Source organism: Neltuma alba, unplaced genomic scaffold, assembly GCF_004799145.2.
Source record: "Neltuma alba isolate B1F8T4 unplaced genomic scaffold, ASM479914v2 tig00003893_pilon, whole genome shotgun sequence".
Lineage (NCBI taxonomy): Eukaryota > Viridiplantae > Streptophyta > Magnoliopsida > Fabales > Fabaceae > Neltuma > Neltuma alba.
Window position 1 is genome coordinate 486061 of NW_021633470.1, and position 16070 is coordinate 502130.

Genomic DNA, 16070 nt, shown 5'->3' on the forward strand with positions numbered 1-16070 from the left:
CATGTCAACAATTTTTAGTTATATTAAATAGTATTTTTTGCCATGTAAGATAATTATTTGATGACTAAAAATAAATTTTATATGATAAGGATTAAATTATTAAATTTGAAAAGATTATGAACTGAATTATAAGCGAGTCAAAAGTTCAGAGACTGAGTTATATTAAGTCATAGTTGAGGAAGTAAGTTATAAATAAACTAAAATTTGGAGGACCAAAAGATTAATTTTTCCTAATTCTTTAAAAAATTTTGGGCAAATTTTTATCTTCAATTATCGCAGGAGGATAGAGATTTGAATTTACTGAGAAAATAAAGTTGGCCCCCAGCAATTCCTTAAATATCGGTTAAAAGATTGCTCCGGGTATGACGCATTCAAAGATAAAAAGGCCATGAGATTGTTATCAAGGGCGCCCCTACTAAATAAACATCTCGTGTCCTCCCAGAAAATATAGAACAGATGCTGATAATTTGTAGCGGACAGCGAACGATTAATGGAAAATATTTTTTAAAAAGTAATTTTGGTAAAATTAAAAAAATCACAAAAAAAATCGTTAAAATAAAAAAATTACAAATAGGAATCTATTATAATATTAGTACGTGTTTTTGATAATAATAATATAGATTTTGACAATAATTTTTATAAATGAGTCCTCATATATAATTTTTTAATTTCAGCGGTAATTTTTTATGATTTTTTCAAATTAAAATTGCATAAAAATTATTAATTAAGGAGAATAAGAACATAAGAACAGGAGTCTCTGGAAATAGCAAGCCATATGCTTTATGACAGCTACCGGAATTCCCACCGAACGTTAAACCGCTCTCTGCTTCTCTCTCTCATCCTTTCATATCATTCTTTTATGTGTGTGAATCCTCCCAATGATTTTCAGACCCAAACAGGAAATATCGTTCTCTGCAATCTCTTGAAATCAATATATTGCTCGATTGCCGGCAAAATATACATTCAACGAGGAGCGCAGGGAACAAAACACGAAGAACAGACTCCGCTCGAACTTTAAAAACGAGAACTTTACACAGATTAACTGAGGTCAGCTCCAGAAAGAGAAGGAAATATCATCTCTTCGATTGTGTTGAGCAAGACTAGTTGGAAGCTCTCATGGCTACGAGGCCTGTAAGATCGTCAAAGCCACTGCACAACTTCTCATTTCCGTGCTTGAAATGGGGCAACCAAAGATTCCTCAGGTGTGTCAAAGCCTCCCCCAACTCTGTCGAACCTTCCTCTTTCGATCGCGGATCTTCGCGATTCCTACCGAATTTGGGTAATCCCCATTTCCAACACAAACAAAATAACCGTCGACCTTCCAATCCGAAACGTAAATCCAATCCAGAGGAAGATTCTGAGATTAATATCGAGGCGGTTCGCGAGAAGCTCATGATCGATCTCAGAGTGGCGGCTAAGAAGCTCAAAGTTTCGATTCTTGAAGAAGGAGCCGTCGAGGAGGAGATGGCAGCCAATGCTAGGCCTTGGAATTTGAGGACAAGAAGAGCTGCTTGTAAGGCTCCCCATGAAGAAGAGCGCAAGTACAATTCGTCTTCTTTGCCGATGAAGGTCGTAGAAGCAGCGGTGACCAAGGAGAACCCAGTCAGCGAGGCGAAGAATGAGAAAACCAAACTTTCGGTTTCTTTGTCGAAGGAAGAGATTGAAGAAGATTTCTTGGCTATGGTCGGGACAAGGCCTCCGAGAAGGCCTAAGAAAAGGCCTAGGATTGTACAGAGGCAATTAGACGTAAGTCTCTGCAAGGGTTCTCAACTTTCCATGATGCTGATTATGTTTCCATGACTATAAGATGTGGGTGGAAATGGAAGATATGAAAATCTGCCCAAAATATGCTGAAAGGATTGGTTTTTTTGCTCGAACAATGAAAAATTCTTTGGTTTTTATTTTCAATGTTCCTCTCTCGGTCTTCCTATAAAGCAAAAAAAGACCGTTGTTTTCTCCATTTATCTTTGGCTGGTCGTGTCACAAGCTTATATTTATGTCTTACATTACCTACATATCTGCTTATCACTGTTTTTGGTGTTCAACATTGGCAGACACTTTTTCCTGGATCGTGGTTGACAGAGATCACCGCAGAATCATACAAAGTGCCTGATGGCCCCGAATGAGGTACAAATAAGTAGTTGTATGTTTGTCGCTGTTTGTATTTACAAAAGTGGATTGGATCACTAACTATAATTTCTGATTTAATTGGCATGCAGGGGCTGCAATGATAGTTAAACTGGTTCCTGCCTTCTGGAAGTATCAGATATTTTGCTCGGTGACTACTTCCCACGTTGAGATAAATAAAGGCAATGACCAAATCATCCATGCAAATCAAAAGTTTACCTCAACAAACATGAATATCTGGGCCTCTTGCATTCTACGTTCGGGTATTTGAATGTATTTGCTTGCACGTGCTTTTTCTTTCTTTGCGCTTCTGTGAAAATCTCAAGTTTACCGCCAAATTGGTAGACTCCCGCTGTAATAAATTTAGCAGTTTTTTACTTGTATGTTTAATTTTTTATTACTTCCTATCTTCAAAAATCGTTCAAGAAAGTGAACAACCCTTTGTATATATTGTATAGCTTCTGGTTTCTACAAAATCAGGAAGCGTTGGGGTTATTAAGCATCTTTCTCGGAACAGTATTGTTCTTTGCAGAATTACCAATAATATTTTAATGACGAAGTTCACTGAGTTTATTCTTTTTGGAGGCATCGTGTGTATCTGACTTGTGAAGCCGATTAAAGTGATCTTTTTTTATCTAAATCTTCAAGGTTAGAATTGATTTGAAAACAAGTGATCATGTTTGTAGGAACTTAATATACGGTGTAGTTCTACCTCTTATTCAGTGGAAGAGTAATTAGCTTGGCATGCATAAATGTATTTAACTTGTACAAGTAACCTCGAAACCTTAATGGAATGGTGTATCTTTTTGTTTGCAAGGTGAGGGTTGTTCATTTTTATTTTGTATTTGGAAAAATAAAGAAAAGGGTGGTTCAGGTTCACTTCATGAGAGGGAATAAATCCCTTTTGATATATAGAGTAATCCATGAAATTCATCCAATCAATCTTCTAATAGACCGTTTTACCTGAATAATCTAGCAGAGAAGTTTAGTCATACTTACTTCCTGTCTGTATTGCAACCAATTGCACCCAAGGACAAAATATAGAAGCTGGAAAAAGGTTGTCGGTAGCAGCTTCATTGGTTTGTGTTTGCAGATAGGGAAGATAAATGCCCTGTTTTAAGTGAAGTTGGGGCGTGCCTTACACAAATTTAGTCATTTGCCCCAGAAAAGAAGAGGAAAAGTCTGCACCAGGCTGTTTGGCTGGTAAGTAGTTGAAGGTTCATTCAGAAAATTTGTGTTTGTTTTTATGGCTGTGTTTCCAAGAGAGGCGTGGGGATGTCTGATTCTCTAGTCAATGGGACATTCATCGACACTGGACAGAAGCTCAACAGCTTTTAGAAGCAATGGTTGCTGCAAAGAGGATTTGGCATGCGGGATGATGGTCATCTGCAAATTATATATATCTCTTGACTTTTAGGCGTTCTGCCTGAAAAATTTAAGCCTGAATTAGCAAGCGCATCCGAATACAACAGCTTAGCAGTATGTTTGTAGTTGGCGCTAGCTGGTATTATGTCCCTGTCTGAGCTATTTTGGCATTTGGTCAGCCATGCATGCACTAGAAGAAATAGTGTTGAATGTGTGGGTAAGAATCGATTATGTTTTAATTATATATCAGTTGAATTGTTGAGTATAACTCCTAATTCATTATACATAATTACCATATTCATTTCATAATTAGCATCGTCAATTCTACTTCTATACACTGAAGTTATAGTTTTCCTCTGAGAAACGCCACTTGCCTAATCCTCCTGTTCTCTCTATCTCCTCTTCCTATTTATTTGAGTTGCCAACACTGATTCTATGAAGGCAGGTTGCTGATCCCACAATCCACAAAACACACGGATGATGGCAGTCTAGAGATAGGAATAGGGACATGAAATAGAATATGTGGTGTTGTAGAAGTAGTAGGAGAAGCTGTTGTAGGCGTCATGATGAAGACAAATGAAAGGGACCTGCTGTTCTTATTCCCCGCTAGCTTCTGCCGATGCCCGATAGTAAAGTTACGACTTCAGGTGCTCACCGACAAATTTCATCAACGGCGACGATGCTTGACAGCAAGCAGCCCATTACAATCACGATTATCGGCGACGGCATTCACCAGACGGATTTATGATTCGCGATTCCGACAGCGTTCACCATTTGCGACCATGGCGAGAGATTGAGGAAGACAGCGTTCACCTCCATCTTCGACTGTCACGATCTCTGCAATCTTCCTCCTCCTCCTCCGCCGCTCAGTCTTTGAACTTCGATCTTTGATGTCCACTTCATCTTCTTCGCTGTGTCTTATCCTCCGACCACTACGTAGTCCGCTTGCTCCAACCCACCAATACTGGGGACCACATTGGCTTCGATTTCTTCCTCTGTCCATTGGAAAGCACACGCAGATTGCGATTAGTGCTTCGACGTCGCTGTCTTTCACAACTTCAGATCGCCGGTTCCTAGAGTGACGGGTTTCCAATGAGTTCTTCGCTCAAAGGTTGAAACTTGAGAAAAGGCTGCCGATCAGTGGACAAATCAATGACACCATAGTAACTCTTCCCGCTGCAGCCAATCAACCATGGGGCTTATTTGGGGGTGTTTGGATAGAAACAAGACCATGGTTTCAGAAGTGCTTTTACGGATTACGAAGTAAGGGCCTGTTTGGGTATTCCAAAACCGTGGTTTCAGAAGCACTTTTTCACAAAACGAGATAATCTTCTCCACATATTTATTTCGTAATCCGTAAAAGCACTTCTGAAACCATGGTTTGATTTCTATCCAAACACATCCTAAATATGTGGAGGAGATTATCTCGTTTTACGGAAAAGTGCTTCTGAAACCATGGTTTTAAGTTTCCCAAACACCCTTTAATTTATCTAAATTCTCACGCACTGCCTCGTTGAAACTAGGATCCGCATTTTTTTTTCATTATAAAAAAATATGTATTAGAATTATTTTTAGTTAAAGTTTATAAATATTTTTTTAGATATAGTCAATATTTTAAAATATTTTTATCATATCTTGAAATATTTTCTAATATGTATTCACTATTTTAAAATATTTTCTGACAATGCATTTGAAAAAATATTTAAGAATCCAGTATTTTAAAGTATTTTGCGACATATTTGGTACTTAAAATATTTTTTTATATGTATTTATTATTCTAAAATACTTTGTGACTGAGCTTACTTAAAAACATATTTCAGGGTCTAGTATTCTAAAATTTTTTATCATTTATCTAGTATTCTAAAATATTTTTTATTATTTTAAAATACTTTGTGGTACAATATCAGGAAATAAAATTTTTTTAAAACATTAAATGCACGTGAAAAAATATTTTAAAGTACTAAATAGATCATAAATACTTTAAGATATTGAAAACATCTAAAATTTTTTTTTTGAATACTAGATAAATGTTAACCAAAAATAATTTTAATACATATTTTTTCTAATTTTTAATATAAAAATTAGTTTAACTAATTCAAATATATTAAAAAAAGACGAAACTTAGCTCCAGTAACATAGGTCCATTAGGTCCAGTCATCCAACCAAATGCTGCCACTTCAATTATTTTTACACACCAGCATTTAACCCCATTAGATCATCGTTAGTGCACTAACATTTCTTCTTCTCCTTTGCGTCATCGTTTTAACCTAAAGACTTCACAGAAAAGTCCCCTTTCCTCCTCTTTTGCTTTCACCGGTAATGGCATTACCCACTGCCAAAGAGAAATTGAGTTCATCCATGGCACGGTAGCTCTTCCTCACCATTGGAACACGGTCCCCCTCTTCTTCTCTGCATTATTCACTAACTTTCTCCCCTCCAGATTGGACACTCTCTCAAAACTCATGGTTGTCGGTGGTGTCACAGTAATCGCAGGCTTTAAATTGTCCTTCCGTAATGTTGTTGCTGAGAAATCTGGCATAGATTGACAAAGGAGTCACTGGCTCTAGGTTGGGTTCTAGATAATCAACCTCTTATTGTTGCTAAGTAATGAACTTGAATCCAAGGTTTGATTCTGTAAATCAAGCCTCATGGGAAGAGGGGAGTCGGAGTTATAGAGAAGTCAAGGGCATGGAAGAAAGATTGAAGGGTGAGTTGGAGACATAGACGTTGCTGGTCTTTCGTTACAATTTTGACCGGAAGGGGAGAAGAAAGTTTTGGTAGGATAATGGTGGTTTAGCAACATTAAGTGCCAATGTGTGAAAATAATTGAGGTGGCAGCATTTGGTTGGCTAACTGGACCTAATGGACCTAAGGAACTGGATCTAAGTATTGTTCATTAAAAAATTAGTTAAATTAGCCATTTGTAATAAATAAGTATTATTTTCTCTAAAATACCTTTGACTAATCATATTTATTAACTAGAACCACCAATTAATTAAATCTCTAACACGTGCAATTGTTATAAAGACTATATTAAAAAAAATAAATATATATAGGAGATAAAATATATTAGAATTTTATATTTAAAACTAAATTAAATATCAAACTAATTTTTATATTAATAATTTGAGATGGTATACATTTTTTTGTAACAAAAAAAATAAAGTTAAAAAAAAAAAGCTCAGCGTTTTGAGTGCTAAGTACTTTCTGATGAGCACGGGATGTGAAGGCTTGAAACTAATTTTATATGTCTCACTTAACTAATGGCCTTGCTCTTCTTTGAATTTTCAATTTTCAAATCCCCTACTCTCAGCAGTGTTTTGAGTGCTAAGTACTTTCTGATGAGCACGGATGTGAACGCTTGAAACTAATTTTATATGTCTCACTTAACTAATGGCCTTGCTCTTCTTTGAATTTTCAATTTTCAAATCCCCTACTCTCATCTCAACTTTTTTTAACTTCCCGTGTGAATGGTCCCCGTTCACACGCATGTCCACGTCATCATCACCATTGCAATGATGGAATGTTTAGATAAAAATTAAATTATGATTTCAAAAATAATTTTATAAAATTTGAGATAAATATATAAAATAAATTTTATTTTATAAAGTACTTCTAGTAATCTTGTACACCCTCAAAGATACAATTTAACCTTTTATTTGTTTTACCTTTTTTTATGCTTATAATATTTGTTTTACTATGTGTCCTTTGTCATTCTAATATTGACACGTACCGTACTTTTCAGCTTAATAATTATAAACAATATTTAAAACGATCCTATTACTATTATAAATAGGTAGAATTTGTTATCATAATAAATACTCCTCTAACTCTTAATATAAAAATTAATTAATTAATTTGAGTAAATTAAGAATATTAATTAAATAAGTTAATATGATATTTTTTTAAATACTTTAAACATATTTCTTAATTTTTTCCCTCCCTCTCTTACTTAATTATTGTTGAGAAATATTAATAGAGTTAATTTAAAAAAAATTGATAAACACACGAAATATGTCTCAATTTAACTTAAGTATCCCTTATCCCTGATTCAAAAATGAATAGATTACACGCCCATTCAAAAGTAAACACTGTGTAAGAAAATTTACAAATATAACAACGACATTCATCAATATACTCATTAAAATTGTACGGTGAAGAATTACTACTTCGAATTTTAAATAAAAGAGCTAGTTGACTAATTTGAAAAGATTCAGAAAATAAGTTAAGTTAGTTATTTATAATAAATAGATGTTATCTTTCTTAAAATATCCTTACTAATCAAGTGTACTGATTATAGTTACTATTATTAGAAGGACTGTCATAAAAAAAATGTCCAAGATAAAGTGAATTAAATCTTATATTTAAAATTAAAATAAAAATCAAATGATTAAAAACTAGGGGTGGTATAAATTAGAGTAAAGAACAAGCCTATGCATTTTCGACCCCCCAAAAAAAAAAAAAGACCCATGGCCGGGGCGGCCGTACATTTTCGGAAGCGAACAAGTGAACAACTTTTATTCTTGTTTGAAAAAAAAGGGCCGTGAGAATTCCGGTGACGCGTGTGGTCGTTCCGTTGACTATTACCCAGTCAGTCTTTCCTACAATTTTTTTTTGACCAGCAGTCTTTCCTACCATTGATTAGTTCATCAATCACATAAGACTGTCGTAAATAAATAAATAAAAAGCCGTTCATAAGCTTCTTTTTGTTTTTTTTTTCCCAACTTATATTTCTAAGCCCTGAACATTGCTAGAACCTAGAAGTGGCTTATTTCAAACACCCACCATCATCGAGCTCGCAATAGCATTTATGGCAGACTTTTCATCTGAACTTCTTTCAGTAATCACCGCCCAAAGAAGCTGATCCTCATCCTCAGCCAACACCACCACTTCGACGGCCTTACCACTTTATCGTGCTGTGGTCTTCATATTCTTAGCTCAATGCCCTGGCAACCATCACCACCAAGAACCATCACACTCTTGATGATCAGCTTCGTGGCTCTGACTTCTGACGGAGGAAGAAAAGGTTTTTAGTGTGAAAAATTAGATTAAAAAATAATGTAAATGATGAGAAAGGAAAATGATACGGAAGCGAGAGGTAATTAATGAGTTTGAAAATTTTAAAAAACTGAGACAGCAGCGGGCCCCACGGTGTGACTTGTCCTTTTTATATTGGTCAGACCATATACTACGGGGCACACCTGGTTCATGCAAGAGTGAATTTCTCCAAAGAGAGATGCATAAAAGTAAATGCAGGAGAGTAGTACGGAGCTGCAAGCTATCAGTCAGGCGCTTACATTTTCGAAGAAGCTAATTCAGATTTTGGATTTTCATGTATACGAGGAGAATCAACTTAATATTAAGGTCGCTGTTGGCGGAAGCGCCGTGGAATTCGTGCTCTCACGACAATCCATGAGTTTTGTGTTTAGATTATGCCCCTGCTGCAGCAAGAGGTTCAAGGACAACGCAGCCTCTGATTCCCTTGATCCTCAAGCAGCCAACGATGGTGCCGACACCTGGGACCTCTTTTTCGACCTCCACACTCTGCAGCTAGCTACCAACTTCTTCTCCGAGTTGAACCAATTAGGTCATGGAGGGTTTGGTCCTGTTTACAAGGTTTCTCTGTCTTCCGCATCCTTCTATGATTACTCTTGAAATAGTCAACCTGGCTGTTTTTTACTAGCTCCGAGTTAGTTTTAATTTTAGTTTTAGTTTTAGTTTTAGTTTTTTTTACTTGTTCCAATTTCCTGTTTTAAGTGCCCTTTTAGATGCTGGGTTCTCTGCTCCCTTGAAGAATCATCCTTGAATAAATGCAGCTACTATTCCTCTGTTCATTCAATGACGGGGGCAGCTCGGGAGGGGGAGCTGTATTATGGTGTCCGCTTAGTCGAGATTCTTTTCTATTCGAATTTGCCTTTCCATTAGCTTAGTCTCTTCCCTGATGTTATATATGTGAAGAACAGAAAGAATGATCTATAATTGAACATTCGAACATCTAGTTTTTCAAGTACTCAAAATTTTCTTTATGAAGAATTTGGACATGGTTGATAATTCCTTGTTTAAACAACATATAAATGTTGAATCTTCCAAATATTGTATGCGCCGATTTTCTAGCGCCTGAGAAATTAAATTTCGGCATCAGCTATCAACCTACCTGAGGGAATTCTCAGAGTCTTGGTTGTTGGTGGATTTGTTTCCTTGCCCTCGAGCAAGAATTTGGTTAACTTGTGCGTGATTTCTGCAGGGATTGATGCCAAATGGTCAAGAAATAGCTGTGAAGAAGCTGTCTCTGGAATCAAGACAAGGAATTAGAGAATTTACCAATGAGGTCAAACTACTACTGAGAATTCAGCACAAGAACTTGGTTACTTTATATGGATGTTGTGCTGAAGGACCTGAAAAGATGCTTGTTTATGAATATCTCCCGAACAAGAGTCTTGATCACTTTCTCTTCGGTAAGGCAGCACTTTCTACTGAACATACAAGAAGAAACGCCCCTTTCCATTTTCTATTTTCTGTCCTGGCTGTTTGTTGGAAGTAATGATACGCCTATAAACTTTCAGATAAAAGAAAATCACCATCTCTGGACTGGCCAACGCGATTTAAAATAGTTACAGGTGTGGCAAGAGGGCTTCTGTACCTGCATGAAGAGGCCCCAATAAGAATAATTCATAGAGACATCAAAGCCAGTAACATTTTGCTGGATGAGAAATTAAACGCAAAAATTTCGGACTTTGGCTTGGCGAGGTTATTTCCTGGGGATGACACCCATGTGCAGACATTTAAGATTTCTGGTACACAGTGAGTAACTTGTTCACTTCACTTTGTCATTGTGATACAAGCATCGGTATTCCTTACTATTTTTACCTTTTACAAATGTAGTGGTTACATGGCTCCTGAGTATGCATTGCGTGGATACTTGTCTGTAAAGACTGATGTTTTTAGTTATGGAGTCTTGGTATTAGAAATTGTCAGTGGGAGGAAAAACCATGACCGGCTACTTGGTGAAGAGCAGGCAGATCTGTTGAACCATGTAAGTTTGTTGCCAATGCAGACCTAGTATATAAATTCAATATGCACATGAACCGTGATTCTTGCTATAAGTTGTGATCAGATGCTGTGATCTGCGTACTTTCTGTGTATGCGCAAGGATAAAATGGAAAAGCGGTCCCGTGGCATGATTCATTGTTTTGGACATTCAAATTATCTGTTGATGTTGGTGCCCAAGTTATTGAGTTAATGCTTTTAACAATACTCCTCCTCCAGCAAGCATTTCTCCCAGCTCCCATGTTCATCTCTTTGACTTGTTAAAATTTACTACCTCCGGTCTTTAATATAAGAAGACCCTGTTTGATTTTTATTTTGCTCCTAAATATAAGACTCTAATCCAATTTGTCTCTCATATTTATATTTTTTTTCCAAAGTAACCCTTCTAACAATGATAGTTCTAGTCAATACATTTGATTAGCAAAGATATTTTAGGAAAGACAATACCTATTTAGGACAAATAATTAACTGAACTTACTTCCTTAATCTCCTCAAATTAGTCAACTGGTTTTTATAATTAGGAGCGGAGGTAGTATTTCTTAAAATATTCTGGAAACAGAAGTCAGCGGTCCATAAGATGTTGATATGGACAACTCGTGCTCGTGATAGTAACCACGCATCGTGCCTGTGAAATGGTTGCGTAGCGTTCTTAATTCATATCAAGCATTTGATGTTTGATTATCGAGACTTCTGTAAGGCTCTCTCGGAGCATGTAGAGATATATAACCTTGGCCACTTTGCAATAATGAAATGTTATGCCATTGCTTGAACGAAGACATTTCGTTGAAAACTCAACTGTTTCTTGTGCATATGCAGGCATGGAAGCTTTATCAGGCGGGGAAGATAATGGATTTGATTGACACAAGCCTAGGCAAATACAATGGTGACGAGGCAGCGATGTGCATTCAGCTGGGCTTGTTGTGCTGCCAAGCAAGCATATCAGAGAGACCTGATATGAATGCTGTTCATCTGATGCTCTCAAGTGACTCGTTCACTTTGCCAAGACCCAGTAAACCTGGAATTCAAGGCCGCATAGGACGTTGGACTACCACCTCATCCTCTGCTTTCACCAATACTAATGCTACTACTGCGACGAAGGCTTCTGGGGGAAGTAGCATAGTTGAGGACTATTCTAGAAATTCTATCTCCATTTCTTCGTTTGATGAAGGAAGATGATCTCCATTCTTATTCTGTAAAGCCCGATCAATTTATCAAGTACGAAGGTTGTGAGGAGATCAAACAGTCTAATTGATGTTGGCGACCATAGCAGAAAAGAGGTAATTGGTGCTGTCGTTTGCTTAAAGGAGGGAAAGGAAAAAAGAACAAATCCAAAATTGTTATTAGTGAATTGAGGTGGAAGACTGGAAGTTGAAACTTGAGAGATTTGTTCCCTCGCTAAAAAGACGTCGTATGTTTTACAATTTGTTAATGTTAATAATATAGGCTATTGAAATTTTTAAATGTTATACTGACAACAATAATAAATGCATGACCCATCCGTGTTAAAATTCTAAATAAACTCGATCAAACTACGATTACGGAGCCAGTCGAATTCTTGCGACTTCTGCGCTGCCAAAATATGATAACGCGATTCCCGTTATTTATCACACTGTATTTTGATAACTTAGGATATATTTGGACTGGTATTGGGCAAAACTAACTTCTAACCTAACAGATTTTTATAACTAAAATTAGAGTAAAATTCAGTTAGAATATATCTGGATAGGTATTTTTAAAAAGTCAATTGAAAAAATTAAAAATTATTTAAATGATTAATAAAAAAAATTAGTCTAGTTATAAAATACTGAAAACAATAGTAGTGTTTGAAATTTTATATTTTTAATATGATAATAATTTAAAAATATATATATAATTATTATGATAAAATATAAATAGTTTACTGATGAAATTATAAAATAAAAATATTTGTTACAGAGAAAAATTTAAAAACACATTATAGATAATTAATTAAATATATATAATGAACAAACATGAAATCATTCAATAATGATCACCGTTTAAAACTCCAATTTAAAAAGTCAGATTTTCCTCCATTGAGTCCAACTGAGATTGAAAACCACAAATTGGTTAAAAAAGTTGGCCAAGCCAAACAACATTTTTTGTCCACCTCAATTTACACCCTCAGTTTTATCATTTCTAAGATACTTTTGCCCTTACGAACGGCAATCCAAACATGCACTTAATCAACGGCCGTCGCTGCAATTTCCCCATCAAAATGACAGAAGTGGTATACATGCAGATCATGAAGGCCGGAAACGAGGCATTGTAATTTTAAGAAACCTTCCCCGCAGGTTTTCATTAAAAACAAGCCAATCGATCACAAGTTGAAAAGAAACTAAACTAATTTCCATTTTGGGGGGGGGGGGGATCCTACATCCATTAAACCGACAGTAGCAAAATCTTCAACTAGCGGACAAAATTGCCAGTAGCATCCACCATAGGGAATTCTTGAACAGGTTCAGGCTGACGATGGAGACGATCTCAAGCTTCCGTAATAGGATACTCAAACACAACATCTCTGCCTGACAGCTTCCTATATACTGCAGCAAAAGCATCCAGCTTGTACTCTGTGTTGTTTCGCTCCTTTGGGTCCAAGAAAACCTGGAGCATCCACACAAACAAATGCTTAATTAACGAACGCAGGCCTTGAGAATAAATTTTACCCTATATTTTAGAAATTATACCCCGTACACTTAGCTAGATATAAATAAGTATTAACATTTTTTTCCCAAGTGTGCCCGGAATATTCAGCACCCCCTCTAATTATAGACATCAATATTTTCTATAAAACAATGTATGTATAAAGGCAAGTTGCATTATTGAGTGCTATTAAAACCAAGAAAGTTTTTTCAAAATTTCATGAGCAAGCTTACCTTCATAATTTTAGATCCATCAACTCGATACCGAATGCGCTTCCCAACAATCTCAGCAGGCAATACAATATCCTCCAGCATAGCTTCATGCACAGCAGTAAGTGTACGGCTTCGAGGACGCTGTACAGCAGATCCTTTCTTTGGTGGCCTGGATATCCTCCGGGTTGCAATCAGAATTACATCCTACAAGTTCAATGAGCATTCCAATCAGAAGCCCAATACGTGTTAGGTGATAGAAAAGGACAAGGTATGTTGAGATTCATCAGGGCAGAAAAATACTGTCAGTAATCATAGTTATGCTCATCGATGACAAATTACAAATTTACATCTTATTTTTGCAGTGACGTCCGTTAATACAATTTCCTAATAATAAAACTTGGAGACAACACCGAATAAGTGAATAGTAGATTTCTCAAATAACATAGTTCAGTTAAAATGATTTCCCCATGTAGAAAAGATCATCGGAATGACTATGCCAAGGATCATGAACCATACAAAGAATAAGTCGAAGGAAGTTACCATATCAAACTGCCAAAAAATGGACAAAATAGCGAGAATTTGATAATGATTGCCAAGATAAAGAGAATAACTGTGTTCTATCTAGACATAATCAAAAAGTTAAGACTTTGCTTACCTTTCCACTGAATTTCTTCTCAAGCTCTCTGACAAGTCTAACATGAATCTTTCGGAAAGGTTTCCTCAATCTGTAGGGAACATGAATAACCACAGCCTTGCGGTTCCCAGAAACATCAACTTGGCTGCAGATTGTGAAAATGTCAGTTATAAAGTAGGCCAAACAACTAATGCATCTTCAAGTGCACAGGTATGTGATATATATGATAAACATGCTCACACTGCTGAATTTATGTATAGATCTTTAAGATCACTTTTCAGCTCCTGGTTGGTATTTTCCAGATAAAAAAAAGCCTGCCAAAAAAGTTACACATGAAAATAAGATCACATTTAGCAACAAGCATACACAGCAACAGAAATATTTTATAATGTGCAGAAGAAAACCTGTCCAACAGACTCTTCAAACTCAGTTGGTTCAGCATCATTATCTTTGTGGATTTTCTTCCTTGATGTGTACATCTTCCCAACTCTAGGCAAATAAAAGAGGGAAAGAATATCACATACAGTACCAACAAATTCATAGTAGACAACAGAAGTAGACGACGTTTGTGATTTGTGATTACATAAATTTGCTGTTATATCTGAGAATCTAACAAGCACAGCATATCCCATAACGTGAAGGTACAAATAAAAACAATACCGCGCAGTGCCATATGCCCTGATGTTTTCAGGTACAAGTTCTTCCTCAGAACCTCATTGAGTTAACATAAACCATCAACAAAAATGAAAGGATGAGCCTCAAGTTGATGACTCGATAACAAATTGACACCCCCCCCCCGGGGGGAGGGGGGGAGGACGGCATTCAATGCAGAAGGATCTTATAACATATTTTCGTAACCCCAGACTGTCATTGAGCAATCAATGTATGTCAACAAGCAGAGCCACTGATCAGATTTTTCACAACAGAGCTTTTACAGGACAAGCGAACAAGCTTGGTTGCTAAAAAAGAGATTTCTTTTAATATCGTATATTGATTTTGCTCATTAATGCGCAGAATTCCCTCATGGAGAAGGGGGTTTATTGACAGACCTCAAGCCCCAGAGAAATCCGCTGCCTTTGCGCACGAGTCCCTAGTGTGATGCTAGAAGTGGAGTGAAAACCCTAAAATCTGCTGTTTACCTGGGATTATAGAGATTGAATGAACGACAAAGATTAATTTTTCCGTTGACATGGACGGTGGAGATTCAACAAGAGATCCTGTGATCCTTGTATCTTCCCCGTTGGTTTTTCCAATGGAGGGCCTGAACCGTACCTTCGGCTTTCAGTAACCAGCTGGACGGCGGGGTGTTTGGATCGCTTAATAATTATTTTTAAAAAGTATATTTTAACAAAACAAAATAAATTTTTTCACTTATTGATTTTGTATATTTTAAAAATATTTTTAAAATTAAGGTTTCATACCGAGGTCTTCAGAGAAAATTTTAAATTCAAACAGATTAAATTGAAAAAAAGAAATCACGTAAGCCTTTAAAGATTATTTTGCGCTTTTAATAAAGCAAAATTAATCACATTATTTAACACTAATGAAATAGTGCGGGCTTAAAAATTTATATTATATGTAAGCATTTTTCTGCCAGATATTAGATACAAATATTTTTTGCCAGTGTATTATACACAAATATATAGATAGATGAATCCTTCAAAATATTTAAATCATCCTTATATCATCATATTATATATTAATCCACAACATAAAATTTATGGAGAGTAACACTACTTATAATTTATAAATCATAAAATATGGCTACCTTTTTTAGAATCGTGAGACGCGGGGAGACCTACATCTAATTTTATGAAAATTTATAGGTATCACTAAATTCGTACGAGCAGAATCATTATTTACTAAACTGTTTCTGCCACTTGTGAATCACCAACCATGCATTCCACGGCCACAGCAGCCCTCACAGCTTTCCTTACAGAGTAGTCATTGTATGCGAAGGTGCTCAACTCACTGTTATCAAAGGCATATTTGCTGATCCTGAAGAGAAATTATATGAACTATTG

General features: G+C 36.1%; 3 protein-coding genes across 5 annotated transcripts; 2 read left to right on the forward strand and 1 right to left on the reverse strand.

The window, feature by feature from the left end:
- Window positions 1-796: 796 nt before the first annotated feature.
- Window positions 797-2708, forward strand: LOC114742841 (uncharacterized). The gene is made up of 3 exons (XM_028931054.1): window positions 797-1746; window positions 2055-2127; window positions 2220-2708. Exons 1-2 carry the CDS (start codon window positions 1117-1119, stop codon window positions 2124-2126), a joined length of 702 nt encoding a protein of 233 aa, XP_028786887.1. The 5' UTR covers window positions 797-1116; the 3' UTR covers window position 2127; window positions 2220-2708.
- A 6007-nt stretch (window positions 2709-8715) lies between these two features.
- On the forward strand, window positions 8716-12058 carry LOC114742840 (putative receptor-like protein kinase At4g00960). Of its 2 annotated transcripts, none has more exons than XM_028931052.1 (5): window positions 8716-9108; window positions 9737-9947; window positions 10056-10293; window positions 10375-10525; window positions 11356-12058. In XM_028931052.1, exons 1-5 carry the CDS (start codon window positions 8743-8745, stop codon window positions 11713-11715), a joined length of 1326 nt encoding a protein of 441 aa, XP_028786885.1. In that variant the 5' UTR covers window positions 8716-8742; the 3' UTR covers window positions 11716-12058. The 2 variants fall into 2 exon arrangements, with proteins under 2 accessions (XP_028786885.1, XP_028786886.1); XM_028931053.1 differs by having other exon boundaries at window positions 10110-10293.
- A 704-nt stretch (window positions 12059-12762) lies between these two features.
- On the reverse strand, window positions 12763-15296 carry LOC114742951 (40S ribosomal protein S7-like). Of its 2 annotated transcripts, none has more exons than XM_028931180.1 (6): window positions 15096-15296; window positions 14451-14535; window positions 14287-14360; window positions 14068-14191; window positions 13434-13616; window positions 12763-13161 (listed from the first exon to the last, which is right to left on the reverse strand). In XM_028931180.1, the coding sequence occupies exons 2-6, from the start codon at window positions 14523-14525 to the stop codon at window positions 13042-13044; spliced, it is 576 nt and encodes a 191-aa protein (XP_028787013.1). In that variant the 5' UTR covers window positions 14526-14535; window positions 15096-15296; the 3' UTR covers window positions 12763-13041. The 2 variants fall into 2 exon arrangements, with proteins under 2 accessions (XP_028787013.1, XP_028787014.1); XM_028931181.1 differs by having other exon boundaries at window positions 15186-15208.
- Between the last annotated feature and the right edge of the window lie 774 nt (window positions 15297-16070).

Bases quoted from the DNA above. Each gene is read 5' to 3' on its own strand.
- LOC114742841 (XM_028931054.1), top strand. From the start codon at position 1,117: ATGGCTACGAGGCCTGTAAGATCGTCAAAGCCACTGCACAACTTCTCA. The intron at 1,747-2,054 runs GTAAGTCTCTGC...CAACATTGGCAG, and splicing joins TTGTACAGAGGCAATTAGAC to ACACTTTTTCCTGGATCGTG.
- LOC114742840 (XM_028931052.1), top strand. From the start codon at position 8,743: ATGCAGGAGAGTAGTACGGAGCTGCAAGCTATCAGTCAGGCGCTTACA. The intron at 9,948-10,055 runs GTAAGGCAGCAC...ATAAACTTTCAG, and splicing joins TCTTGATCACTTTCTCTTCG to ATAAAAGAAAATCACCATCT. The intron at 10,294-10,374 runs GTGAGTAACTTG...TTACAAATGTAG, and splicing joins TTTAAGATTTCTGGTACACA to TGGTTACATGGCTCCTGAGT.
- LOC114742951 (XM_028931180.1), bottom strand. From the start codon at position 14,525: ATGTACACATCAAGGAAGAAAATCCACAAAGATAATGATGCTGAACCA. The intron at 14,361-14,450 runs GTTTTCTTCTGC...CTTTTTTGGCAG, and splicing joins TTGAAGAGTCTGTTGGACAG to GCTTTTTTTTATCTGGAAAA. The intron at 14,192-14,286 runs GTGAGCATGTTT...CACAATCTGCAG, and splicing joins CTATACATAAATTCAGCAGT to CCAAGTTGATGTTTCTGGGA.